Source organism: Homalodisca vitripennis, chromosome 5 (assembly GCF_021130785.1).
Source record: "Homalodisca vitripennis isolate AUS2020 chromosome 5, UT_GWSS_2.1, whole genome shotgun sequence".
Lineage (NCBI taxonomy): Eukaryota > Metazoa > Arthropoda > Insecta > Hemiptera > Cicadellidae > Homalodisca > Homalodisca vitripennis.
Genome location: NC_060211.1, coordinates 28,046,633 through 28,067,450, shown reverse-complemented (window position 1 = coordinate 28,067,450; position 20,818 = coordinate 28,046,633). Strand labels below are relative to the sequence as shown.

The window sequence follows — 20,818 nt, the reverse complement described above, 5'->3', positions numbered from 1 at the left end:
TGTGTGTTTGTCCTTATTGGAATCGTGAACTATTTGACCGATCATTATGAAAATTTGTATGTATATGTATTTTTCCACGGAAACGGTTTATATGCTACTACCCATTGATGTAACTCGCCACCAGGCGACAGTGAAAATATAAAAGTTATTAAAGCACCTGCACATTTAAACTGCAATCAATAGACAGTTACGTATTTTAAAAAGCCAAACACTATTTGAAGGCTAAATTTTTGGTTGAACTTAAAGCTTGAGTGTTAGACCACTTTATAATGAAGTACATGAGCGTGTACAATGGCTATCAATACACACTTTGACAGATTTTCTTTATCGTGGCAACAAGCTTTACATCGGCGTTGGAAATAATGATTCGCTTGAACCAGAAGTACTCTTACATGGGGAAAAGCTTACGAAAAGCGTGCGAAGCCGCGGGAAACAGCTAGTGCAATATATTAATCAGTCTCTCAATTCATATTAATAAATTGTTAGATTTTAATTTTGTTCTGCTTATTATTTTGTACACAACTATCAACATCCTCAGCCAAAATTTATAAATTGTTGTTCTACATTGATTAAATACACTCTTCTTGGATTTTAATTAAACAAAGTGGTACGGTGCTAGCACCACATTTTCATTTTGTCACGATCACAGCTCGACATTTCAAAAGAACTCAAAGGAAGAATGAAAGAAGAAGATTAACAATAGATTAAAATAGAGTACCGCACAGCACAAAACAAATGATAGCTTTGACGGAACTTAAATCTTACGTTTTTGAATAGTTAAGCGATCCAGTTATTTTTCTTACTGTCCATAAGGAATAATATTAAATATACATTTATTTATTTTGCTGGTATACTGAAGAATGGACTTTCTTAGGTGTTTGTTTTGTTATTTGTACAGTAGTTTAAGATATAGAGTATTGCAAAGATAAAAAGTTATTTTTAACACATAAAAGTATCAGACCTCAATCAGTAGAATCATTTTTTAACGTCCTGGTACTTAGAGGGTTAAGGAAATGTTTGGATTTATATTAGTAAAGTGCATAGTAATTAATAACACATACCAACTAACAACTTTCTTCCATTCATACTGTATGTTAAATATAGAAGGTATCTATTCATTCAAAACTAGATTTATACCAATATATTTATTGAAACACTATTTTGTATAAAATATTTAGTGCAGTCGTGGATGTTCGGTGAAATCTTTATTGAAGGCACTTCTGAGTATGATGAAGTGAGTTACAAAATAGATTCTAAGATAAATATTTTTCTAGGATGACTACAGTTCACTGAATGTTGACTGTTTCACTGACCTCTGCCAAAATAAATTGGAAACAGCGTGAGCAAGTATCTCTTCATCCCGTGCTGCTATGGACAGGGTCGCTCCTGAGTGAAGAGGCTTAAAGGGCAGTATGCTCTATGTTAGGTAGAGGATAAACATTTAAGAGAATTAAGCGGTTGATAGTTTGGGAATAGTCCATCACCATTCGCCTTTTATGATTTTCATTAGTAGGGTTTGAGCTCGCCATAATAAACTTCCTTTTATTACTACATCTGCTAATCATTTTTCAACTTCGTTCCGAATGAATATTATCATTTACTGAATGTCTTCGAGACTTATTAGCAATCAGTCATACATTTTCAGTCGGGTTACTGATTAAAGGAGGAGGTTAAACTCGATCATGAGGTAGAGAACAGACAATAAGTGGATATTTGCTTCCATCAAAGTTCAGTTGAATTTGAGAATGATGTTTTAGTAAATCATGACCCACTGTGACATCAGCACAAAGATCTTTTAATACTGCAATTTTTGCTCTTGAGTATGAATGCTCAAGGAGATTTACGTTTACAATACAGCAGCCAACAATTTGAGAACTAAGTGAAGCAAATGCCATTACCGGATCCGGGGAAGTCTGATGTTATTACGAGAAACAAACGAATCACTTAAAAAACTCTCTGAGCTTCCAGTATCTATTAATGCCTCCACTTCATATTTGTCAGAGGTTACTTTTACAACAGCATTGTTTTAAGTATGAAGGAGAAGCTGCTGTAATAGTAGCAACAACATTTGAACTAGTTGTAACAGCATTAGAAATTTTAGTATTACTTTTTTTAGTCTTGATTTATAAACCTTACAGTAATGTCCTGATTTACAACAAATATTACATATAGCGTCTTTAGCAGGACAGTTTATACACGGATGCTGACTGTACCCCAAAAGTAGCATTTAGCAGAAAAGACAGCCGAAAGCTGTGAGTCTTGATTGTCAGGAGGAACATTTATGAGTGTAGTAGCATTTAAAACTACATCAACATTAGAATTACGTGCTGATTGATTATGAGCTGCTTCTAATGCAAGAGCCTGATTAGAAGCTTGTTCCAAAGCTTATCATTATTATTAGAGTTAAGTATTATTTTCTAAGAGCCGTTATTGTCAAATTGTTGAAGACAAAAGTCCACTTTTTTGTGATTTTCAGCAGTAACTGCCGAAAATTTGTAGTCTTTGCTCAGTACTTTTAAAGTCACCAAGTATTCACTGATGGACTCACCTGATCTTTGCTTATGTGAAGCTAGCTGATACCTTGCAAATATTTCACTTGTAGGTTTGATGAATATACCATTCAGAATATCAACTGCTTCCTCTTATGTTGTGGACTCAGATATGAATTCAAAGATTGGTTGTGAAATGTGATTGATCAGGAGATTCAGTTTATCCTCGGATGTAAGGCTAGTTGCACACACACCGATTTTGGACGACCGATTTTTACCGGCCGTCCAAATTCCAATGTGAACCGGCGCCGATCAGCTGTCGGCGTGTGTGCCAGGTTCCGTTCCCTCATTCAGTTCACTATTGGAATTTGGACGGCCGGTAAAAAATCGGTCGTCCAAAATCGGTGTGTGTGCAACTAGCCTAACGCTTTATTCCTTAGATGAAATTTTATTCACAAATATCTCGAATGCCTTAACCAGTATTTCTAAAGTTTTGAGCAAGAGGGTGAACTTAGGTTAGTATAAAATTTGTCAGGTCTTAAAAACCTATCCATGTCAATTAGAATTATTAGAATAAAACAGGAAACATAATCATCTCATTTAACATTAAAATTATATGAGATGATTAAATTGTAATGGAAAATAAAACCCAGTTAATAAGGTGGCAGAAATAAAGGGTTTTAAACATCTCAAAACAAACCATACAAAATTAATACAGTTGAACAATGCAGAATAATAAAATAAGTTTTGACAAAACACATGTGATGTAAACATATGATAATTATTCACCACAGCCATTAAAGTGATGAAGACAACACTGAAGACAACGTTACTACCTGTAAAGTTCCTGTTGGCCAAGAATACTGTGCACATCTTTTTAATGCCTGAAGGAATAAATCGTCTTATTTTTTGAACACGTCACATTTGTGTGCTTCAAATGTATAGTCGTTTTTCTTACAATGTTATGAATAGCAGTCAGCTTTTATTTTTTACTAACAGCATTTAGTTGGCTCCTACTTTATTGATAAGAGCATATATTTAGATGGTATTTTGTCCCATTATTGTAAATTAGGCTTCTTTTGTATCAAAAACACAGAGTCAGATGCAACTACTTACAACTGCTTATGCAACTACCTATCCTGGTATGCATAAAAAATATTGTATCCTTTACCCCTAGTTCCAGAAATCAAGTACTCAAAATGGTATTCTTTAATTAGATCTCATCATCGTAATGCTCCTTTCATAATCCTACCATTCTGTTAAATGCTTTTTTACCATCTCGTTATTCCCCGATCATGATTTTGTGATTTTGTAAAAGTAATTTACACAGAGGCTCTTTTCCAATATTTTATTCAGTAAGACATTTTCAAATATTAATCTATATACAATACATGGTACTATGATACAAACTAATTTTACTTTACTAAAAAATATTAAACACTTTACAAAATTGAGTACACATTTACTGGCTCCATGAAATTATATTAAGATGAGGTAGATGTATAAAATATACATTTTAAAAATTACTTCTTGTCATGAACCTACTTGTACATAAGTAAAACTTTGATCAGGGGTATGCACAGGCACCACTGGACATAATAAATCTCATTGTAATTATCAAAAATATCTGCAATAACAAATTATAACTATTATCGATTTGAGGGTGATAAATAAATACTAAACAAAGATTCACGTTATATTGAGTGGGTGTTTTTGTTGTATGGCAATAGTAATAACCACTATCACACTATTGACCCTAGTCAATATGTGCATAGCATTTATTTATATGCAGGGTGTCCCATAACAACTGACCAGTATTTAAAAAATATCTTTGAGTCTTAAAAAGAAACAATATATACAGTAATGAAACAACATACTACAGTAAAATACATTCTTTTCTATCTGTCTGCATGTTTTATTATTTGTTAGATTTTAACTATATACTTTTATTGTTGTAAATTTCTTAACGAATATTGGTAATGAAGTTATATTTCTTTGTGTTGATACAACTCTTTCTTTTCGTTGCCATTTGGTTTTGTTTGTCATTATGAACCTATCTTAAAATTTACCTCACCAGATTCGCACATACATTTGTAGTTTATTTAGTATGTACTCAGCTGATTCATGATGGTGAATTTCTGCTGCATTGAGCTCATATTCGAGTATTTATGCTTGAAAAAACTTTTTTGCAGTTTGCCGCACTGCCCATTTGGTATAAGAATCAATCATAATAACTAAGTTTATTTATCTCACACCCAGTGTTTTTTTTTTTTTTTTTTTTTTTTTTTTTTTTTTTTTTTTTTTTTTTTTTTTTTTTTTTTACTTAGGGCAAGAAGCTGAGTAAAATTAGTCTTAACACGTTCACAACAATGGCTTTTTTCTGGACTTTTTTTATTTGCTGAACTTTTCAATAATAATGACAAAAAACTGTTTTTTAACGTCAAACTTCTCAGTATAAGAAGAAATGTATGTAAGCTTCGCAATTTTGCACAAAAACAATTATTTTATTATGTTTTTATAATTTTCCTCTATGTACCCCAAGGGGTACCTAAAAAAATTAATTTACCTTAAAAATTAAGCAATTGTGCACCCGACGAGGTACACGATAGTCTAAGGTATTTATTTAAGCATAGGCTCAAATTTAACAAACCACCAAGACAGGCATACAATAAAAATGCAAAGAGGAAATGCATAGCAATCCCATCGGGTGCACGGCGCACTTTACACAAGCCCAGTGTGTACTCAATCGGGTACATGATGGTAGATGTGAAAGATCACATGTACTCAATTGAGTACATGTTGTCGTAAACGTGTTAAAAAGGACCTTTTCGCTTGTTTACAGAGTGATAGAATATTTGGGATGGGTAAAGGTTGAAGATAAGGGCCTTTTTTTTCCTGTTGAGATTCCACGAGAAGGGATAATATGCACTATTTCTGATATGCAACCTTGCAAGAAAGGAGCCCCAAATATAAACAAAGAAAAAAGTATTCGAAAAAATTAATCCACTCAGTAACAATAAAACAGAGTTGACAATCAACTGATTTATGTTTAGCATGACCCTCATCAAGTGTTTTCTATTGTCTATAAACTTTTAGTAAACCCCTTTTAGTAAATCCTGGTTATGTTACTGATGTGCAAAGGTTGAAAAACAAATTGCATATATTTCATAATTATTTACCGTTTAATGTCCTATTAATCCTTAATTTGTCATGATATTTGTGTTTCAAACACTTCAAACCATTACATTATGAATACGTAAATAGAATGTGTGCTAATTGCAACTTTGCTTATTTCACTCTAAGCACTAAACACCATATTGCCTTCTGGCAAAGCAACTTTTATAACACACATAAAGACAGATAAAAGTAAAACTGTGTTTTGAGACATATGCTTCATTTTTTTTATCCATTCAAGCAATTCTATAAATATTGGTCACCTGTTATGGGAGCTATTTTATTGTAATGCAATCACAAAAGAAATAACAAAAATTATTCTTAAGATTACATCATTTAAATTTAAACAAATTATAGATAATGCATTATAAAAGTATCAGTAATTTATGTAATATCTACAATTAGAAAACACAATTTATACATATAAAACTAAATTTAAATATGTTGAATTTTTTGTAGATTTTAAATTTTGTGAAGTATATCCACCCTTTTTTGGTACAACAAATAGCCTAATATAATCAAATTTAAAGCATACAATTCAAAGTGACTCATTATTATAAAGTAAAGATTACTCCAATCCTAAAGTTCCGCATAGATTGTTAAATATTATATTTTATAAGAAAAGTAATTCAATAAACAATTATTTGAAATTAAAAATTGTGGTACATGAGTAAAATCTTGTGTTTTTCCAATGATGTAATACTTTCTTTAGCAACTTACAACGGTTCCCGGACTTCCAACCTTATCAACAAACTATCTTAAATCTTCCCTACTTTCAACTAGTTATAATAAAATTGTCTCTCTTTGAGGCTTCATAATACATCAGGTCTATTTGGCAACATTTTAAAAAATAAAAACTCATAGATAGAAAATTCTATTTAGTAAACCATGGGGTAACATTTTTATTCGTTCAAAATATAAGACCTAGTCATTTTAGACAACAAAAATAAGGTAAAATTGGATAGTCTTGTCAGTTAAACTGAACTTTTGTTAAAACTCAAATCTCTTGTAATTAATAATAATAATAATAATTTTTTTTAGTGTAGTACTCAAAAAGTAGAATGATAAACTTTATATTTAATTATTCCTAAGGCTGTGTATTTTATTTATAAAATAACTTAATTTTCGTTTGAAAAAAAAAAACAAAATTCTAAATGACAAAACATGGAACAGATTGTTACTAATAACTATAAACCAATATATTCCTTTAATTTTAGTTACAACAAGCTAATCAACAAACTTATGATAACATTGATATTGTCTCTTTTGGTATGGTATTGACCTTAAAACTGAATTAACTAAAGCGATATTTACACTATACAAACTCTTATAGCTAAATTATCTTACAATGCACAATCGTAGTTGGCGGTGGCGGTCATACTTCGAGGCACCTGCCACTGTCGAGGTTTGGTCAGTATTGCGGGTCAGGGGAGTTGCGCTGAGTGTGCTGCAGGTAGGGTGGGGGCGGTCCTGGCATGGGGACTCCTATTGTCTGTTGCGGAGACTGCCTCACCGTGCCCTGCTGTTGCTGCCCGTGGAAGTTACTGGCCTGCTTGATGTTCTGGGCATAGTTGCCCGAGTTGCCACGGCCCTGATTAGACTGGTAGCTGCCGTACGAGGAGTCGGCCGAGTCCTGGCGTCGTGTGCCGTACACGGACTCTGGCCTGCCTGGCACCTTGCCGTAAATGCCGCCTGTGCCATTGTTGACAGACCGGACGCCGTATACGCTCTCACCACCTAGCCGTTGTTGGTTCTGCTGGTTCTGATTGGCCGCTGTAGTGTTGGAGCTGGCTCCTGTTGCGTTCAGTCGCATAGGGTACAGCGACTGCGCTGGAACCAGTGGTCCTGGCCGCGGCACCACTCCTACACACATGAAACAATATCTTAGTTCTTTGGCTCACACCACTATTATCATTATAATTTTTGAAGTTTTCTGGTTCATCTTATCAAAAAATTCCACCACTGCATTATCTTGAGATATTTTGCTTTATCTTTGAAGTATTATCTTAAATAAATAGATCTTAACTGAAACTATGCTTCCAGTCAGTTTCCCAAGACTGCAGTTGGCTCTCTACAGCAAGATCGAAATATCTCAAAATAGAAGTTGTGTTGGCAATGTTTTAATGCTGTACAAATGATAAACTTCAGAGATAGTTAGATTAAAATATGTAAATTCTGAAATAGCTTAGTTTAGAAAATTACTTTTTTAAGATTTGAACTAAATGCTTTCTGTAGATCATGTTTTGAAAGTATAAAAATAGAGCAAGTCAACCCTTTACGTGCGTTAGCAGTAAAGGTATAAATTGCTAGCATTCCATTTTTCATATGTCTTCAGAATAAATTAAGTATACAAATAAGCCATTAATACTAATATATATCAGAGAGATTTAGTTTATTAATCTCTCTGATATAAACTAAATGAAGTTTATAAGACAAATTAGATAGCCGTAAAATAAACTCTCCAATTATTTTAAAAGATTATTGTATGAATATTTCAACTCCGCATTACGTTTTCAAAAAAGTCAAAACCAAGACTCAGTATTTTTCTTTATTTGTAAAGTTACAAATATTTCTTACTTAAAGAATAAAAATCTAACTTCCAGACTATCCGTACAACAAAATTACATCACCAAGCACCATTTTTACCCTCATTACCAGCTGCTCATTGTTATAGCTTCTTTTGCTTTCTGTTTGTGGAACGTATTGTGCTTACAATGACATTTGCTTGTGAAGATAATTGAGTTACAATTCATTACTACAGGAATTATAAGTCCATGTCTATTTCAGAGCATGCTGGCTGATTGTTTTAGCCTTTTATAAAAAACATTTGATAGGGACAGAAAACATGACTTTTGCATGTATGAGAAACAATATATAATTTCAACACAACATAGTAAAGAAAGGTAAAAATTTAAATTTGGTATTAATTTATAAAACAAAACTATAAATGAATGTTTAAGGAATTTTTCCAGAACAATATTTCAGTTATGATCTATGATTTAAGTCAAACAAAACAAACATCCAAGCATTCTTGAGGTGTATTCATTTCTCATTATGACACCACCAGTTTTTCATGAAGTACAATTTTTCATTAGGAGAGTGTTAGCAAATCCATTTTTAGTCTGGTTTTGTAATTTTCTGTGTTGCCTTCAAAAAGCAGAAGTAAATATCGAATTGGTATATAGCCAAACTTTTCCCTGGCTACATTCTTGAGCAGAAGTGTTGTCTAGTTATCAAACACTTAACCTAACTACGGTGGTAAGGGTTAATTCAATGTGAATGTTGACGTTTTATAGTTCCAGTTCACCATTCTTTAAGTGCAGCATTTGGGAATCTGACGCTGTCGCAAATGTGACTCCTAGTATTTGGAGTCACGTTCGTCAAAACGATGGATGCAAAGAATTCATTTTGAGCTTCTTTGTTGCTGACTTTTTTAGGATCTCTTCAGTTAAACATGACTCCAGATTTCAGGAGTCAAGTCTGCGACAGCGTCAGGTTTCAGACGCTGCACTGAAAGGAAGGTGAACTGGAACTAAACTCAACTTTTTGACTAAATGAATATAAGATGTTGGAAATACACACATTTGAATTCCTTGTGAACTTACCTTCTCTGTGCACGATGGGTCCAGATGATTTGGTGTAGACCGACTGAGAGCGGTTCAGGTTGGCCCGGGTGAGAGGAGGAGACTTGGCGTAGAGAGACTTGGTACCACCGTACAGTGACTCTACCCTGTCCAACTTGCAAGGAGGAGCAGAGTAGAGGCTGGCAGAGGCGAGACTGGGGCAGTATGCTGGACCTCCTAGCGACACCACACAGTGTTCGTTATCTCACTTACATACCAAACATTAACACGCTATTTAAATTCCAATTAGGCCATACAGATTGTTTTGTAGTTTCAGTAAACTGATTGATTGATTAATTAGGTAATATTTCTATCATTCACACATTTACGACAGCTTGTTACCATCGAATTTTTCAATAATAATGGAAAAAAACCGTAATTTTTTTAGGTTAAATGTCTAAGTAGTTAAATGTCTAAGTACAACGTGAAATTTATGTGTAGGCTAACAATTTTGCACACAAAAACATCATTTCATTATTTTTTTTGAATGCATGTCCATGTACCCCAAGGGAAATGTATAGCAACATGTATCCCATTGGGCGCCAACGCGCATTACGAAAGCATGATGTGTACCTGATTGGGTACATAACGGCAGTTGTGAAAGATAGTGTGTACACGTCGTCATGAACATGTTAAATATACCTAATTTCTACTGATTCATTATCCAGTATTAGGACACATTTTTCATGGCTTTAAGTAGATAAATTTTGTAAAATATCCAGTAAAAGTATTAGTACGTTTTATATTAATCTGCTATTTTAATTTACTTATTTTAATCCTCACACAAATGGTTACTTTGTACCCTTTTCTTTCCAAGTCCTTAAACAAATTTAAATAAATAAAAACATTCATGCATAGAATTTGTTACTAGTTCTGTACACAAAAACATTTTTTCTCTCTAAACAAATCATAAGAAACAAACAGTTGCTATTGGAAATTTAAACAAATATTTTTCTATAATTTTGACTGTATATTAACAAAAAATGTTATAATTCAAGGGATACATACAGTTGGAGTTAGTAAACGATTTTGAAAGATTTAAAACATATTTTAAAGAATACGGTTAAGGGTGTTACAATGCAAATACTCAAAGAACTCAACCCCCCAAAAGAACAGAAACATTGTAAAAATGCATTAGAACCTATAAACAACACTAAGGGGTGACTTGCTCGTATACTCGATTCTGGAAATAATATACTCTTCAGTAGAAGTTATTCAGTTAGTTATGATGTTTTGTAGTCTACCTGAGGGTGAAGCAGGCGTGAGGTTGCCGACTGGACCGTAGAGTGCACCTCCTGGCTGTACTGACCGCAGAGTATTGTATGTAGAGCGAGGTTTGTCCAGCTCATCGTATGTGTCTTCGTCCGAGTGTATACTTGAAGAGTCTGGATAACACATCATACATCATAATCACATATGTAAAACGGGAATATAAACTTTATCAGTAAACTTTCTGTACAGTGCACATTAAGCAGAATCTATAATTCAAAATGGATGTCCATACTTAACATAACATAACATGCGTAATAATTTTATAGCATACCTCCATCTATAGAGTCCTTCGATTGATTAGCATGCCTTCGAGGATTGAAAATAAACTCATAAATAAGTCCAGCTGCTATTCCTCCAAGAATTGGACCGGACCAAAATACCTGAACCAAACAGAGAATGTAATTCATTATTGACTACTGCATAATGATCAAACCTACATATTCTACAGAGTTTATTTCAGTAAGAATGCAACAGTAAATATCACTTAACTTACGATTGTGGACACACTATGATTACAATTAAATTCGTGTAAGAAACTTCGGTACTTTGGTATTATAAGGCCACTATTATACAGCACAGTGAATAAGTTAGTTTAGGTTATTATAAATATGTTACTAGTAGTACCAAAATTAAAGTTAACCTTTACGAGTGCTCACACAATCTTGAGCTTGAATTTAGGTATTATCAGGAGGGATGTACTACTTCTTTTGCCAGAAGAGCGGGGTGGTGCCAAAGTTGCCACTGAGGCCTGCACTGATGGCCAGGGGAATTTCCGATTGGTACTTTCCCAACTTCAGAACAGTACCAGATCATCCAACGTGATCTGACAGAAAAATACTGATCGGAAATGCCCCTGGTCATCAGTGCGGGCTTCAGTAGCATCTTTGGTATTACCACCGTGTACTTTCTGGCAAAAGAAGACCATCCCTTGAGATAGTATCCAAATTCAATCTCATATTGTGTGCCTGTTCGTAAAGGTTAATTTCAATGTTTTCTATTTATAAAAATAGAATTAAAAATAAATAAAAAAATATATATTTTCTTTATAACACGTATATATTTACCTGTTATATGCGTAATAACAAGTAGTAGATAGGGACAGAGTATAAAAGTGCTGTTTGTATAATACCAAAGTACCGAAACACTTGTTGCAAAACAAGTCAAATGTAACGCTGAATGCAAGTAGATATAACAATTAGATAGGTATAACAGTAGGTACCTACCCAGTGAAAGTCCCACTTGTTCATGACAAACGCAGGGCCAAGGGCTCTGGCAGGGTTCAGGGCAGGATTACTGGAACCTTGGGCAGGAGTACCAGATGTCTACAACAATAAAAAACGTATTAATTTCTCCACATAGATGATGTCTTGAATATCTACAAAAGAAAACTTTATTACCATGTTTTAAGAGATAATATTTTGCACGATAATTTATTTCCCAGAAATGTGGTAAATTTCTTTGTCAACTGCAATATAAATAGAATGAACCAACCAAAACTTCACGTGCTATAAAACAAATGGTACATAACCATAATGTGCATTATTAAATGTTATGAAGATCAATCATTAATAATTTTATTAGTTTCCCGTAACTTTGAGAAAGGAAGCATACTAGAGCAAATCTACTTTCAAACACCACAGATCTATTAATGTAACACTTGAGGATATTTATTCTTTTTTTTAATTATATTGAAATTTACATTTACAAGTTTTAACATGACAAAATGATATCGACTGTTACCGATAAATTAAGAAGAGTAACCTTTAAATTCCGTTCCACTAAAATGTTTGAGAACGCCTTCATTTTGTTTAGCCACTATACCTGCATGACACTACCGCTGACGTATAAAGGGTCCGATATTCTGTAGGCTCTCACTGTAGAGTAATACAAAATGTTAACCGTCGATAAAAATTGCACAAATTGCAGAGCCACTCCAAAAGGTATGATGTGCAATATAAATATTTGTCCGTCAATTATTTGCCTTGCTTCTTTTCTCTATATTACTGATAGTCTTTAAGGATAAATTTTATCTATAAAATCCAACATTGAATTAATGAAAATTCTTGTATGTGACGGAATAAGATACCAGCAAAACTTGTATGGCATTGCAACCGTGGATATCGAGTAATTAGATAAGTCTTCTATATATCGAACAGCAAAGCGCCTCGTTTACAATCAACGACATGCACTTAGCGGAGTGTTAGTTCCTTCTGTCAGTCTCACTCCTTCAGTCCCTGAACCACGAGTTCCCTCGGTTCTCACAGTGAGATCGGCCGCGTCGCTAGAGCTAAGATCGATCCGGGGAAGCACCCACATTTCAGTCAGAATCAGAAAAGAAGCAAAAACTTGCGTGTTGAGAAATTCAATTTAGTCGTCGACTGCTGTACGGTCACCGAGTAATTAATGAAACCGGTACCGTCGTAAATAAAGGAGGATCGCACGCCTTACTACTGATCAGCATTCCAACTATCACCTGCATTCCTGGAGCGCTGGAGTCCTGGAGCGCTGGAGCGGAATACCCATTTACTTTGTGGGCTTTGCGTGTAATTAATAGACCAATTTGATGGTTCTGCTTGTGTCGCTTCTCAGACCGAGGTCTTCAATATTTTGCTTCTTGAATTTAGTATCTGATTGAAAAAATTGAATTTCCCTTAACATCAATCGGCAACTATAGTTAGTCAGGCGATGCGAATGTTGAGTTTAGCTCCAGTTCACCTTACTGATTTCAGCATCTGAAATCTGATGCTGTTGCAGACATGACTCCTGCAATCTGGAGTCATGATCGTCTGAAGGGATCCAAAAACAGTCGCCGACGAAGAACGAAGAAACTAAAGATTCTGCGAAAAAAGCTCTTTAACAAGGACGTAGCCAGCGGGGGAATCCAAGGGATCTGTCCCGACCCCCTCGAACTTTTAATTTATTATTTAAATAATTCAGTATTACTAACATGTACTGCTGAAAGATCGTTCTCAACATTGAACGGGTCAAAAACGTTTTAAGGGAACAAAATGGATAATGAGCGGTTGACTGCACTTGCCTTACTTTCTGTCCACTACGGGAAAATATCAGTCGTCTTGACTCTTCCGCTTCCCCCCCCCCCCCAAAAAAAAAAAGATTCCTGGCTCCTTCTTGCTTATGAACTGCATAATTAATAACTAATAAAACTGAATTACTAGTATAATTACAAATATTTCAAATAGTTTTAAACATGCCTGCAAGTTTGTCTATTTTTGCAGGTACTCAAATAAATACCGTATTTTATTATAAAGTAAATTGCAATTTGTTACTATCATCTCTAAGCGTTTTCCCCTCCAAATACAATCTTAAAATGTATGTCATCATGATCAGGTCGATTTACGCATACTCTAAGTCCAGAAGAATGGGCGGTTAAAATAAGTAAAAATCCACTGACAATCGATAGTCACTTGGAACACACCATCGGTATCGGCTGTGATTGATTTACGGTCTCGATTAGATCTACGACACGCACAATCGGAACTAGGAACCTACACGGCGATAGATCACAAGGCGGTTGCGTTGGTGACAACCGACACAAAGAAGTGTCGATATCGACATCGACAGCGACAGCGGGCAGAGCCGACTGGATGTTTGTGTGACGCCCGGCCTAGAGACCGATACTATTCGTGCCGGATTCCCCACATCCTTATAATTTAGTTACTCTCCGACACGCATTTCCCAGGGGACGATTTAGAGGCTCCGACACGCCGCTTCCTAAACCAAGCCGCATTTCCAAGATGACATTTCGGCGTCCTCCGGCGTACTGGTAAACGATTCCCTACATTTTTGTGAAATTGAGCGGGGCTCCTCGGAGTGTTGCCTTCGACTGTTATCCGAGAGGATCTCGATATTTGGAATAGTTCGGGCTAAATAGAACCACAAATCAACGCCAGAATGTGGAATCACTGGAAAATGCGTTGATTTTCTAGTTGTGAAAGAACTGTACCGTAACAATCTAAGAAAACCATTAGGCTGTTACGACTTCAATGAAAATAATATCGTGACCACTATAAATAAAGATTACATTTTTAGTAAATTCCGTTAAGTTGCAACTTAGCAGTGGCAGTAGAAAGCTCAAAGTACGCATTATAACTAACGCAGAACGCAAAAACACCGACCTGACCCGCTTCTACTGCGTTGGTTTACTGGTTATTGCTGTTTAAGGAACTATTGCGATAGAGCCAGTTCTTGTGAAAGAGCCTTGGGTTTTACGCTATAAGAACAACGCTAAATCAAATCACTTTTACGCACGTGCCGGTACTCAAAATTACACTTTTACGGGATTCTATCGTAAAAGTATGGGAAATGCCTCTTTACAAAGATATAATTAATATGATACCAAACTCTTGTTAGTTTTTGTAAGTTTTAAAATTTGTATTGTTTATTGTGTAATTGATGAAGAACAAAAACTTTTGAGATTTCTTTTTAAATAAACCAACAAAAATATTGAAAACAGTTAAGTGTTCGTATGCGTACTAATTACATCTTTAAAATGAGATCTCCCATAACTCAACGACTGATGCAACTAATTCAACGACTGATACGACTAATTCAACGACTGATAGACTAATTCAACGACTGGTACGACTAATTCAACGACTGATACGACCAATTCAACGACTGGTGCAACTAATTCAACGACTGATACGACTAATTCAACGACTGGTACGACTAATTCAACGACTGATACGACCAATTCAACGACTGGTACGACTAATTCAACGACTGGTGCGACTAATTCAACGACTAATGCGACTAATTCAACGACTGATTCAACGACTGATACGACTAATTCAACGACTGATACGACCAATTCAACGACTGATACGACCAATTCAACGACTGATACGACCAATTCAACGACTGATACGACCAATTCAACGACAGATACGAATGATGTCGATCCAAAATTAAAATAAATAACCATTTCGCACGAGTATCACAATTCTAAATGGGATAAAAAAGTAACAACACAAATTTTCAACCATTTAGCCATTAATATTTTCACAAAATTGAAAAAAGTTGAAGAATTAGTTAACACACGTCATGTGTTTGAATCTAACTGCGTTATAAAAATAATCTCTGAAGTCTCAAACCGAGGATATGGCGTACAGTACTGGCTAAAGTTCAGTATTAGAAAGAAAATAACCGAATGTCATTGTCTACTTCTTTGTAGCGACTTGACTTCTTTAGAGGAAAAGTAATTACGTTTAATTGAATCAGTTCACGCACAAGTTTCGAGAGTTGAAACCCCCTTCTGCACTCCGGGTCCCCAAAAACGAAATTGTCCACATCCAACGTATAACCCGAGAGAGCCCGACCTCAACGGCGATGTTAGAATTACAAGACTGAAATTCGGCGCACGTTTTCGTGGTGTGAAACCTCGACCGAGGTCCAGTCCCGGGTACCGTGGAGTCGTTCCCACACCTGCACGTCGTGTCCAGGCCGCCTGCCCCTCGCCTCGCCGCCGCTCTCTCGTAAACCATCCTCAGTGATTACTCGCCCGTTTGTAAACTGTCTTCAAACAATCGGTTTATGAGTTATGCGCGGCTGGCCGGGCAGCCCGGGGCAGCGCTACTGTTCTGTCTCTCAGCCTCTTTACTCTTCACATGGCAGGTGTTGCCTGTTGGCAACACTGCAGTTGTTGACGCAACAATCCTTAGAGTATCAGTGCTTTCCGGAAGTTTTTGGTTTCTTGTAACAATGAATAAATCTTTACCTTTTCATCATCATTCTTTGTTGGGAATCAAATAATACTTTGTTGACAGTTTGTTATTGACGATGGAAGGTTTGAAAGGATAACAGAATTTCGGTCATTCGCCACCGTTGTATGTTACAAAAGGTATAACACAACGTTTCATGGACTGGAATCTATCCTCTTTGTCAGGTGGGGACGATATTAGTGCATACAAAAACAAAGAACAGAAAGAAGGAAAAGGAAAGGTTTCAAATGTCTCCCGATATCAAATGTTAAATGTACATAAAACATCTTCGGATATTAAATGTCGAATGTACATAAAACATCTCCAGATCTCAAGTGTTAAATGTGCATAAAACGTCTCCAGATCTCAAATGTCAAATGTACATAAAACATCTCCGGATATCAAATGTCAATTGTACATCAAACATCTCCGGATATCAAATGTCAAATGTACATAAACATCTCCAGATCTCAGATGTCAAATGCACATAAAACATCTCCGGACATCAAATGTCAAATTTACATAAAACATCTCCATATCTCTAATGTCAAATGTACATAAAACATTTTCGGATATCAAATGTCAAATGTACATAAAACATCTCCAGATATCAAATGTCAAATGTACATAAAACATCTCCAGATCTCAAATGTCAAATGTACATAAAACATCTCCGGATATCAAATTTCAATTGTACATAAAACATCTCAGGATATGAAATGTACATAACACATCTCCAGATCTCAAATGTCAAATGTACATAAAACATCACTAGATATCAAATCTCAATTGTACGAGTACATAAAACATCTCCGGATATCAAATAACAATTGTACATAAAACATCTCCAGATATCAAATGTCAATTGTACATAAAACATCTCCGGATATCAAATGTCAAATGTACATAAAACATCACTAGATATCAAATCTCAATTGTACGAGTACATAAAACATCTCCGGATATCAAATATCAAATGTACATAAATCATCTCCGGATATTAAGTTTTATTGCTTACTAATTTTGCCCCCGCGCCGTTATGAAATCGGGGTTTTTTCTGAAGACTTGTAGGTTCATAACGTCATACTTGTAGGTACATTTTAACTCATTCAATTGTAAAAGTGTATTTGTAATGCATAATCCAGTACAATCACGTTTCATTTAAGGTGAACGCATCGTAACAGTAAATAATGCCGTACAAAAGACATTATTGACATCCGTACAACAATTGACCAATTGCTTACTTCGTAACACTGATGCATTAGCTACACTCGGGTCAACACAACGTTATAAAACACCAGAAGAACCGTGTTGACGCGCTGACGAAATAATCTGAAATGCCAGCAGAGAAACGATGTTGGCCGGTAATTCTTAAACCAACACAAACGTTAACAAATGAGTAAATTACACCGAGTCAGCTGCGCTTGCTTCATTACATCACAAATTAATGTGGACACCATTATCTCCGTTCGCATCTGATGGGATCTCTCCTGGCGGCATCTCGTTTGGGAATCGAGGCGAACCGGAGAATTCGGGAAAAATGCTGATAAAGCGCGGTCAACAAAGAATTTAAATCGCGGAAATTCATTATCACATTAGTGGAACGGTAATTCTAAGGCTAATATTTGTCTATTAGGCCGAAAGCTGCCGTGACGTCGGCTGTCGACCCAGGCGCGGCGGTCACTTCAAAGGAAATCCCCCGCAAGAGAAGGATACGGCCTGTCATGTCAGTGAATTTTACACTCAATGTCAGATTCCACTCGACGGGAAAGACCAGTTATTTCTTACGGAATGCACTTGTACGTAAAGATTTTGTCCGGAATGGTTTTAGAACAAGGACCGACTAATCACACGAAGATTGACTCGTAAGATATTGTGTTTATCGCGGCTACAGTAGATTGACGAGCGGAATCACTCTCGGGTTTTGGCAATAAACCGCCTTCTGCGTTTCGAGCACCCGTGAAGATCAGTTCGAACCTTGCCATAATCAAGCCATGACACTAAAAGAACGCTACTGTTCGACGTATTGATTGTTGTTCGTGTTCCAGCTGCAGGAGGAAAACGTTCCTTGTCACAGTCTACCTGTCGCTGCGTCGTTTCGTTGAGAGAAAACGCTTCCTATCCAGGGTGACCAGACGCAAATTCCTAAAAGGAGGACTTTTGGGGTTGAAAAGCAGAAAGGAGGACATTAAAGCAAAAAGGAGGACAGTATTAAATATTCTTACAAACTTTGCGAGATACATTTATTTATATATTGTTAAAAAAAACGCGTTATAAATTAATACTGTATTGCTTGTAATGCAAATAAAAACATTACATTAGATTTGTTCGAAATATAAATCGAAAAATAAACGAAATTCATATTATTACAGTGTGTATTGATGGATAAAAGTATTATTTTAGGGTATTATTTTGTATGTGGCGTAAGATTGTTTTAATTATTATTACGATTTTCTCTTTAAACATTTTAACTTATTTGGACCCAATTTTTAAGAATGGTATTACAAATAAATGTTGTGAAGTAATTGGAATTAATTTATTGTATTAATTCTGCCAAAAAGGTGGGAAAATCCTTTGCCTTGTTGTGCCTCATGCAAACATCATATCCATGATTTAAGAACTCCAGAAAAACATTTCTTTATCTGCTATTTCAGTGCCGTCCGAAAGATTCTTTTCTGCTGCAGGTTTTGTCACCAATGATCGTAGAAATAGATTGAAACAAAAAATCTCAATCATATTTTGTTTTTACACAACAACACGAAATAAACAATCATTTTTCTCATTATTGTTCACAAATGTATTTATCAATAGAATATTCTTAATTTCACATTTTGTTAAGTTTGAAAATGTTTAATTACTTATTCCAAATTATTCTTTTCGTAGTCCAGATATACACATGTATTCATCTAAAACCCTTCAATGAATACGAAAACAGCTCTTGAATATTTTATTTCAATGCTATTAGTACAAACGAATGAATACTATAGGTTTGAATTCGATTCTTCCGGAGAAATTTTACTCATTTCAAAAGTATTCGATTTTGAGGTATTCGAACGAGCGAATACCCTAACTGTATTCGAATACTATTCGATTGTGTATTCGATTCTCACATCACTACTTAGGACAGATAAAGGACACTACTCACGGCTACTAGGCTGCAAGCGAGGTACGCTGCCCCGATGCTGAGGCCGGAGCTGCTCAACCACTTCCGGTGCGAGTCCATGGTGACGAAGTACGTGTAGACTATAATGAACGAGAGCACGACCTCGATCCCGAACTTCTGCCAAGGAGTCTGAGTAGCCACCAACACTTGGGACAGGGTGACCGGCATCCTCTTGTCGTCCCCTGGGTAGACACGGCTTGGTAACGTCACTCTGTAACAAGGCATCATGGTTATTGCAGCACAATAATGATAAGTAACAAATCAATAACACTACGTTTCGAGATCTGCAATCTGACCTCTTCCTCAGGTAAATAACTAACCTAACACACAATTACGAACTAGGTTACAATAAACAAATCATACCAAAGCGTTGTGACGCCTAAGTCAGAAATCACAACCACCATGTTGTGTGTCAACTTCACTAACTCTAAAACACGCACTTAATAAAAATCTATACACAACATTAATCAGTAAAACTGAACTACAGAATGTAGGTCACAATGGGTCTGCATTCACTATGGTTTTAAGAAGTTCATCTAGTAAAAACCAAGAAAAAAATAAAAAAGGCTCACTCCTGTTCCCTACATTTTTGCCACCATCTTGTTTCTGCCGTGACGATTGCTACTTGCTATTGGCTTCAGTCGTATGTGGTTGGTCGGCGAATGCAGCAGGCCTATTGTGACCTGTATTCTGTAGTTCAGTTTTAATAATTAGTGTTGTGTTTAGTTTTTTACTAAACGCATGTTTTTGAGTTAGTGAAGGTGACACAAAACATGGTTGTTTTGATACCTGCCACGAAGCTCTGGTATGATTTGTTAATTTCACCTAGTTTGTAATTATGTGTTAGGTAATCACATTACAGATAGATCTTGAAACGTAGTGTTACTGATTTTTTGTATCACTGAACGATGGCAAATGTCTGGAAAAATCATATTTCCTTAACAACCTTACCATCGTTAAAAACAAACTTGAGACAAAGAATGAAAAGCAATCAATACAAAACTATTTTCAGAATGAGTGAAAACAAGACCTCCGCAACTGTTTGTTACCTTATTTTAGCGTGCAAGAATACCGTACCCACCACCGGACTCGAACCCAATCCGTCCCTGGGGTGAGAAGATGAGACGTCAACCTTTTAGCTATCAGAGCTAATAGCAGACCGAAATAATCCAAGAAATGATCATAATAACAAGAGATTACAATGATTCATATAAACAATTTTCTGTTACAACTTCCTAGTATATCTCTTATAATTTTAACACATAATCTGAAAGACTGATATGTGTATTTGAACTTTAAAAGGCTCCTTTAATACAGACCTTTACGAAATAATAGTCAAAGGTAATGTCACTGTTACTCGAAGATTTGGATAAAGGT

The 20,818-nt window shown here is 35.5% G+C and overlaps 1 protein-coding gene across 1 annotated transcript in view; it reads right to left on the bottom strand.

Moving 5' to 3' along the window:
- Positions 1–3,822: 3,822 nt before the first annotated feature.
- The window catches only part of LOC124361894 (neurogenic protein big brain), a 77,801-nt gene continuing 60,805 nt past the window's right edge, over positions 3,823–20,818 (bottom strand). Inside the window, exons 3-8 of the mRNA XM_046815949.1 lie at positions 19,424–19,652; positions 11,782–11,880; positions 10,830–10,938; positions 10,531–10,671; positions 9,269–9,463; positions 3,823–7,526 (exon numbers count right to left, since the gene is read on the bottom strand). Coding sequence (XP_046671905.1) covers positions 7,075–7,526; positions 9,269–9,463; positions 10,531–10,671; positions 10,830–10,938; positions 11,782–11,880; positions 19,424–19,652 — 1,225 coding nt within the window. The 3' untranslated portion in view covers positions 3,823–7,074. The remainder of the gene's footprint in view (positions 7,527–9,268; positions 9,464–10,530; positions 10,672–10,829; positions 10,939–11,781; positions 11,881–19,423; positions 19,653–20,818) is intronic.